Below are 9,705 nucleotides of genomic sequence, written 5' to 3'. Positions count from 1 at the left end.
ATATAGTCCCAAAAGTGGTATTGCTGGATCATATAGTAGTTCTGCCTTTAATTTTTTGAGGAACTGCTAAACTGTTTTCCATAGTGGCTGCACCAATTTGCATTCCCACCAGCAGTGCACAAGAGTTCCTTTTTCTCCACATCCAGCATTTGTATTTTTGATGATGGTCATTCTAATAGGCATGAGGTGATATCTCATGGTGGTTTTAATTTACGTTCCCCCAATGACTAGTGATGTTGAGCATCTTTTCATGTACCTGTTGGCCTTTCATATATCTTCTTTGAAAATATGTCTATTCAGGTTCTTTGCCCATTTTTTAATTGAGTTGCTTGTTTTTTGCTACTTAGTTGTATGAGTTCTTTATATATTTTGGATATTACCCCCTTATTAGACATATGTATGGTTTGCAAATATTTTTTCCCCTTCCATAGTTTATTTTCATTTTGCTGATGGTTTCTTTCACTGTACAGAAACTTTTAAGTTTGATGTAGCCCCACATTTTTATTTTTTTGCTTGCGAGCATGATTTTCAAATGCAGCCTTGGGCAACATATACATACCTCTCCTACTAGTCAATGTCTGATCAAAATGAAGCAAGCCTAACTGGACCATCAAGAAGATGGTATTCTTTCTCTGTTTGCCTGACCAAGCATGACTCTGGACATGATTTCCCTATTGGTGCCATCTAGCTGTGACTGGAGCATTGGCAAGCTGAGCTGTGGTAGGTCCTTTGATCTTTCTTTTTCCCACTGGCTCACACTCCAATTTAACTTGACAGGCCAAGCTTTGCTCTGGAGATAAAAGTTTAAGTAACTCTACTTCTGCATTGACTTAGATAAAGTATGAATTTAAAGATCCAACAGAACTCTCTGGGTGTGTGTTTATTATTTTTTACAACATCTCTATGTTTCCATCTCTACCCCTAGAACTGAAGATGTCTATAACCCTTTATTTAGAATTAAAGACAATGGCAGGAATAAGAAACAAAGTAGGGGAATTTTATTTTTTTATTTAAATACTTTAGCTATTGGAAAAATAAATATCAAAAGGTCAATTCAAGCTGCACTTGACATAATCTAAAGCCACACTTTATAACCAGAGGAAATAGATTTTATTTAAATTCAGTTTGTTAAAGTACACATATCTTTGTACAACCTATGTTGCTCTTTTTTAAAAAACTTAAAAGTAGTAGTACATTTTATAAGCATCTCTGGATTTTATTTGTTGGTTTCACATACTACAATACAAAGCCCATTTAAAAGGACATATTGCAGAAATTCTAAAATCATAATTTAATTGAAAAGTTACTTTCATAAAGAAGGTTTTCCAACATTTTATCTTAAATATTGGGTTGGCCAAAAAGTTCATTTGGGTTTTTCCATAACATCTTATGGAAAAACCCAAATGAACTTTTTGGCCAACCTCCCCCACTTTTTTTAAAATAATTGGACATGGAAGTGAGAATTTAAAGGTAAAATACTACCCAGCTAGTCTTTTTTGTTGTTTTTTAATTTAAAAACATTTGTAGTGCATATATCCTTAATATTCTCTACTGGATGAATATAAAATTGACAGAAAATCATGTACTGGTACATAAAAGATAATTATAGAATTAACCACGGATGTTGAACATTTTGGTGTTTCCATGTGTTAATATTGTAGAACATCTCAATTTTACTGCTGTTGAAAAATTGCTTTGTTTTTGAAAACTGGTTTAACTTAATGGCAGGTGTTTTAAGAGTTCATAGAAATGTTTGAGGAGAATGTTACTGTCTATACAAGTGAGGCCCTGACACTCGAAAGCTGAGGTCACAGTTTGTATCAATATGATAAATATTCACCATTTTATTGTATAGATTGTGTATATGGAATTACAATAATATTTTACTGGTAAAATAAATGTTGCCTAACAAGACAACATGTTAAGGAATACCAAATCTATATGTGTGCTTTGGAAAATGGTACTGTAAAAGAGTAAGTCTGAAAATTTTAACCTACTGTGATCAGCATAACAAATTATGTCAATGAGCTTTTTCTTTTTGTTTTAATCTCACCACAGTAAAATCTTTCTTCTTGGTAAATGTGAGATATTATTTAGCTATTTAGGATATTGTTTAGATAAAAGAATGATGTCTTACTGAAAATCAAACCTTATAATTTAAGCTTTAGATGTTCTCTTTTATATTAGTTACGTTCCAAATGATAGGGTACTTAATTTTTTTTGAAATAGAAAATGTTTTTAACTTATCAGACTCAAAATTACTGATGCTTTTGTAACTTTTTATACTTTGGTCACTATCAATTTCCCTTAAACATTTTAACATTTTAAAGTGACGAGACTAAACATAGACTACTGGATTTTCATTTATATTATTAGCTGCAACAACATATACACTAAACACCTATATGTAATTAGTGTTTGAAAACTTGCTTTGGCTTCACAAATGAGAGCATTTATATCTACATATTAAAATGACACAAGAATTTTCATGTTTGATTACTAATTGAAGGAAAGAACATATTTCTTCTTCCTCTCCTCTTCCTACTCCACTTCTTGAAATTATCCAGTTTCCTTCCCTTTGATAAAGATAGCTTTATGGTAGCTTCACCACCACAACACATGCACCAGCTCTTCCAATGTTAACAGGAACTTCCTAACACAGAAAACAAAAACAAGGAAAGAAATGCTGTTTGAATGAACTCTGCATTTAGCATAATATATTAGAGTTGAAAAAGTCCTTACCTATTCTGGCCCAACCTTCATCTTGTATAAAGATATGGGAAAATGCAGCCCAAATAATAGTCCAATGTAGAAAGAGCATAGTCTTTAAAATGAAGTAGGCCTGAGTTTGAAGAACAGGTGATCTTGGGTAAATTTCACCTCTCTGATAATTTTCTCACTTTAAAAATTACAGCTAATAATACTCATTCTTCAATGAGCTTTTGTTAGGGTTAAGGAAGATAATGAATGAAAATAATTAGGCATATAGTAGTTATAATCTCATTATCTATTAGTTCTCTTTCACCATTTTCAAGGTCACACAATGAAACAGTGAAATGCCTGGAATAGAGTCTAGGTCTCTTAGCTACTAGTCTATAATTTTCTGAAAAGTAAATTACAAATATTTTGATTCTTGTATTTGACCTACATCCTTGTTTTCTAAATATTTTCCTCCATTTCTAGCTGTCCTAACCATTGTAAAGAGCTACCTACATGGCAGAACTTGAATATTTCTGAGGGTCTTCATGAATCATATTGTTGGAGGAAAGAGCTAGAATCCCATTATCAGGTGTCAGTATATTACACATAACTTATTTAGAACAGTAACCAGCTTACTACGTAGAAAACAGAGCACCATGAAGTTAATGTAAGGAAAGGTGACGTTTGATACCAAATACAAGGTTTGCTTGTTTGTGGAAATGGTGAAGAGTTAATCATACTTCATATTTTATTAATCCATCATTTAATCAACAAAACACCATTAGGCATTTTGGAATAAATACAGAGCTATAACTGCAAAGCTGTCAGAAGCATCAAGTTTCCTTTAACACCACCAAGATGTCCTTTCAGTGCCCCTTCTTGTACTTTCCTTAGAATTTCTTCTGTTAGATGCCCAGCACTCTTGAGAGAGTTTAATTCCAGTCTCTTACTGTGCACCAAGTCCCTTGAATGACTGATCAGTAGTTAGGAGTGTTGTAATTTGTAGAACCTCTATAAGGAGGGGACTGAAAGATTTTCCTCCTGGGCACCAGCCAATAAGAAAGGGCAGACATTTGTGGGTGAGGACATTATTCTTTGCTTCTCAAGTCATAATACATACATAGAAAGTTGGTCAGAGAGTAAAGCTCTTGGATTATTGAATCTGATTCACTTTTCTGTAAAAGGAATGAGTCCATCGTTAAGAGAATGTCTTGTCTCCACTTTATATGAGTATTGATGGATCCTGCTAATGATAAAACAGCTCAGTTAATAATTCTCTATAGCTAAATAAAGCACATGCTATAAATTTCATTAAAGAATTTGGTTCAGCCCTAGAGAGGAAGAGAATGGGATTAATTCCAAACACATATTTTAATTTTTAAATTAAAACGTGAAATATATCAATTTGAATACTTTAAATGAGAGTACCTCTTTCCATTCATCTTTCTGTGTATCATATGACTCAACAGTGTTCAAGTAAGTATGTCCATCATATCCTCCAACTACATAGAGTTTGTCTCCAAGGGGACATACAGCAACAGCATCTCGAGGAACGCTCAGAGGTGCCACAGTTGACCATGAATCATTTTTTGGATCATACCTTAAGAGGTTTAGGAAGACAATTGAGAAGAAAGTTCAACAGTGTTAAAATTAATAGACATTAATAAAATGTACTCTTATCTAATATAAGAAATTAAAAATACCTTATACATACTAAGTGTAGTCTGACTAATAAACGTTAAGGATAACTAAATGACAGAATTCTCTTCAGCCACCAGATGTCACTCAAAGCATAGTGACAATGAATTTCCTTTTAAAAATACCACACATTTCTTTGATCAGTACTCAGAATCTGTATGAGGAAATTTCACATATTGGCATCTTAACATTATGTGGAAAATGCCTCCTCTGTCATTTAGTATGCTAGCTGGAATGGGTTTTTCTTATTCTTTGTTTATCCAAGTTATATCTGAGATGCCTGATCTTGTTTATATGAGAGCTCACATGTTAAGTAATTCTGAATATAATTGCCTTTTTGTTTTATAAACTATAGTACCCTGGTTTTAACACTCTTTGTAGTTACAAAGACCACAGTTGTATTCTTTTCCCTCTATGAGAGTTCTTATTTATCTTCAGAGGACCCTGGGATGTTTTTCCATTTTAACTTGAAGTTAACTCCTTATCCCCAAGCCTATTCTGTAAGCAAAATGAAAGAGAATTCAATAAGCAATATTAATTAAAATCTTCTCCAGGAATTCTTTCCTAAAATTTGAAGCCAGTATAGAATACTAATATCTAAAAGGGGTGAACAATAAGAAAAACTTATATAATTATATGTAGAAATTATCTCCAATTTTATATTGGCCTATTTGTAAAGTCCAATGAAAAACATTTATTTTACAAAATTTCATTTATTATCATCTACTAATTTCCTTACAATTGTATTACTCATCTTATTTCTGTTTCTCTCTCTTTAATCATAATCTAAATTATCTGATCCCAGCTTCCATTTGAACTTGGTCTCACATCCAGTAATATTTTTTAATAATATATGAAATCAACAATAATTAAGATATCCTCAATATCCACCATGTACTGTTGGGTTTCACCTTAAATTCTGATGTTATATTAAAAAGCAGAACCAGAAAATCCACAGCTGTATGCTTTAGCTAATCTGAATCTTTAACACAATTGCTATTGTTAATTGATGCTGCGCTCAGCTAACACAGTACACACATATATGAATTGTGAACCAGGGCTTGCGGAAGGATTCCCTTATAGATTTGCATCCAAAACCCAGGATTTTTCTGCATGTGCATGATAATGAATGCTCAAAAATCTGGCTGTTAATATTATCTGGACACTGGTTTATTAACTAGAGAGGTTTGGGGAATGTAGAATCTTCTGAAGAAAAAACATGGCACCTTGGTTGTTATCTGTAAAGACACAGAGGATCAGTTATTAAAGAAAAAGTTAGCCACTACTTCACCTTCAAATTAAAACAGCACCCCATTTCTCCCCTTTTGTTTCTCTTTTGCTTTTCTATTTCTCCTTACTTTGGATATAAGTATATATATATATATATATATATATATATATATATATATATTCTAGTGGAAATAAAAAGGAGACTGAAGTAAAGGGAATTAGTCATGGACTTATTCCTCCACTTAGAGTAATTACAGACAATTTGCTTGACTTCTTTGCCTCAATGTTCTCATCAACATTATAAAAATAATAATCCCTGACTCAGCCAACACAAGTTTATGTATTTTAGAAACCTTTAATTTAAATGATTATCTTAATTAATTGGATGAGACTTCTAAGGTACTGGGTAGGCCATCAATGTTTTACCAGAAAATAGTGTCAGGAGTATTGGCTAAGACATGGAAATGAGGATTATCTGATTCTACAGAGTGTGCATCTTTGACTTTCTAACTGACAAGGCTATTTTACAACTCTATAGGTGTAGAAGTTAAGCTGTAGAAAACTGAGTTTTCTTGTGATTCCTATACATAACAATAAAATAAATTTTGCTTGATAAAGATAGAATTAATTTCTAACCCCGAATGATGACCCCACCCAAATATTACATTTTATTCCCTATAGGTTATTAACTGCTTTTGTATCTATAACCAATTTTTTTCAGCATTCCTAATTGTTTTTATGTCTTTTCTTCGAAGATTCTTTGAAGCAATTTTAACGTCTTATGGGTTACCTCATTAATTAATGAATCACACAAAATTCTTTGACAAGTTACTATTATATTTGTATGAAAGTCATAATTTTCAAAAACTGTACTTTAGCACTAGTTATTTTCTCAAGATCTTTACAAGGAAAATGCCAATAAGGGGGATAATGTTAGTAATAACAATAATACTAATTACAAAAATAATACAAACAAAATAATAATATGTGCCAGGCAAGGCATTAAGTGCATTAACTTTTATTATTTTGTACCCTATGAAGTTGATACTAAAATTATTCCCATTTTTCACATGAGGAAACAGATGTTTAGAGATGTAAAGTAACAGGGTCAAGGTCACATAACTTGTAAATAACAGATCTGGGATTTGAACTCAGAGCTGTCTGACTGCAAATCTAGTGGTTTTAACTAGTATACTATACATGTTTTGGTATGCATAAAGTGCTTTTTCCCATTAAAAATTAAAAATAGTATATTTGGAAATATAATTATATCATTAAATAAAGTTAAACATTTAATTATTAGGATATGTTTGTAAGCATTTAATTTTGTAGTCTGTATTATGAAATTTTCTATATCAAAAAAATATGAACTGAGTTTATATTTTCCTAGTTGCCTATTTAAATTGGTATAGACACTTAAGCTATCGTAAGGCTAATTTCATGGTGATCACTCTACAGTGCTAAAACGCAGCCCAATTCATCTCTCTTTCAGGTCTTAAGATAGAATTTCCCAATTTCAGGGGTTCTTGGTAAAGCCAGGAAAATGCTGGCATAATAATGGGAGAGAAGAAGGTGATTTAATTAAAATATTTTATGTATTTTAGATTTTTTCCTTATGAAATGTATTCTTTTTGGACCAAACCTAGTTTCTTAATCCCATGCATTTTGATACAAGGAACCAAGTAAATGCAACACAATTTACACCACTACGATACAATAAAAAGTCTCAAAAACTGAAATAGAAGAAAAAAGCATAGACTTCAGTATGCTAGAAAGAAAATCTCTTACTAGTTTGAATTTATTATAAGAAAATTACTATTATAAGAGCTGAGAGTATTACCTGTCTCTCTGTCTATATATTTATATGATTTAACTTTTAATTCAGATGAAATTTTTGTGAAGTCAGGTTTGATTTTCATAGTAACAAACCTTCATGACTTTTTACTTACTAGATATAATTTTGTATAGTATTGCATTATTTTGTATAAAATCTTCTAGACAACTTTTAATATTTCTGTAATGAACGACATGAATTCTCTATATCAGTATCACTCTTTGACCACTGCTTCTCATGAATTTATCACTCCAATATAGTTTAGGCATTAATGGAAATTTGAGAAAGCATAGTTATTTTTACATGGATTTGTTTGTATATTTGATCAAGTTTTCCCAAATATAATAATTCCTGATGCTGTCTGTTTAGCTTATAGGAGGTGATATAGTCTTCTCCACTCTCGAGTCATATAAAGAGGTGGCTACAGTTATTCTTAGGTATAGAAATATGCATATTTTTACAAACATAAGAGTAGAATTCAATGCCTAGATACCCTTTCTTAAAATGAAAGCTACACTTACCTTTTTTGAATACAAGTATCAGTTTTTTGAGAGTATGTATACATTCATTAGACAGGTGGGCCTAAACTTTTGTGAACTGTGTGTTGTCTGTAATTTTTTGTGGTCTATGGAAGGCATCAATAAATTATCTAAGCAATTTGAAATTTCAGTAGAATCTATCCTTTTTCAACTTCTTACAGTGAACTTTAACAAGTATTGAGTTGCATTCCTTTGGCCTTTCTAAAAGGGAAACATGATTCCCATCAGTTATACACACACAGCACAGAGTAAATACTTAAACTTTTATACATATGATGAAATTCTGTATCAATAAAAGTAGAAAATAGTGGCTTGATGTTTAATTCTATCAATAATACTGAGTGTAGAATAGTGAACTTTTAGTTTTTTAATGAAATGGAAAGTCAAGTATGACTGGTTTCCAAACTTTTAATAACCCCAGTTATATGAAAAAAATCCTTTAGCCACTATTTGTCATTTAACAATAGAGGGTGTCAACTGCCACTTATGTAGGGTGATAGGGATATACTAGATTTTCAAGATCTTTTCCATTTGTAATTACATATAATTTCACTATTGTGCTTCTGGATATAAATAAAGGGCAGAGCAAATTCAGCTTTATCTTTTAAATATACAGGCAAGTCAAGGTGATTTTCATGTAGTTTTTATCTTTTTTTTCAATGCTGCATTACTAGGGAGTGATGTCAGCAAGATGGTAGACTAGGAAGCTCTAGGATCTTATTCTGTCACAAAAATATTAAATAAACAAATAGAGACTGGTGAAAATAACTTTGTAGCTGTTCTGGAAATCAGTCAAAGATCCACAGCAGCCAAATACCTGCTCAGTCAAGAAAAAGATGTAGGCAATTTTGTGAATTTTTTTTTACTTTCTCTGGCCCCACCCCCTCCTAGAAAAGCATGGCATGGATTGGATAAAGCAGTGGCCCAGCCCCAGTTCCTTTCCTTGAACCAGAGAGAAAAAAGCAGAGCTAATATGCAGCAATTCAACCTGTCTCAGTTGTTGCCAAAGGGATTATCTTCTGTGTTACCTAATTCAGAGCTCAGACAGTCAAAAGTGTTTCAGCTCAGATTTCAGGCTAGAAAAAGCCATGGGAAGTACTGTACATGGTTCATGAAAGCTGTTAGGGGATTACAGTTGCATAGACAACTGGGAAAAGAGATTATTGGTACTACAATAGATTACTGATTACTCCAATAGAATAGCTAAGGTTCTGAAAGGCATCAGGGCTGAGAATCTTAAGGAAGTTAAGGCATTTAAAAGCAGCCATGTATACAGAGAATCAACACACACACACACACAAACACACATACACACACACAGGCCCAGGAAACAGACAAACCCAGTAGAGGTCTGAGAAGAACTCAAGCCTTCAAGATGGGCTTATCCCAAATATAGAACATAATTAGTGATTAAATAACAATAGTCTTCCTATGCATGGAGTCAATCTGCAAGGACTGGGAAAGGTATCTGTTATTTCAAATGGCCAGTTTTCAACAAGAGACCACAAAGCATACAGATAAATAAGAAAATGAATTTCACTCAAAAGAACAAAGTAAACCTCCAAAACCATCCCTGTAGAAACACAGGCATCTGTGTTACAAGAAAAAGACATTTAAGTGACTGACATATATTCTCAAAGAGTGAAAAGAAAAACAGGCAAAGAACTAAAAGAAATCAGGAAAAAGATAAATGAACAAAATTAG

General features: G+C 32.3%; 1 protein-coding gene across 3 annotated transcripts in view; it reads right to left on the bottom strand.

The window, feature by feature from the left end:
* Nucleotides 1-2,537: 2,537 nt before the first annotated feature.
* The window catches only part of KLHL4 (kelch like family member 4), a gene marked incomplete at its 5' end in the record, with an annotated part of 112,999 nt that continues 105,831 nt past the window's right edge, over nt 2,538-9,705 (bottom strand). For all 3 annotated transcript variants that reach the window (XM_082681278.1, XM_082681279.1, XM_082681280.1), the window contains 2 exons: nt 2,538-2,653; nt 4,129-4,300. In XM_082681278.1, coding sequence (XP_082537404.1) covers nt 2,594-2,653; nt 4,129-4,300 — 232 coding nt within the window. In that variant the 3' untranslated portion in view covers nt 2,538-2,593. The remainder of the gene's footprint in view (nt 2,654-4,128; nt 4,301-9,705) is intronic.

This window comes from Grampus griseus, assembly GCF_964374135.1.
Source record: "Grampus griseus genome assembly, chromosome: X".
Lineage (NCBI taxonomy): Eukaryota > Metazoa > Chordata > Mammalia > Artiodactyla > Delphinidae > Grampus > Grampus griseus.
Note: the sequence above shows the minus strand (reverse complement) of the source record. Positions and strands in the feature narration are given on the sequence as shown.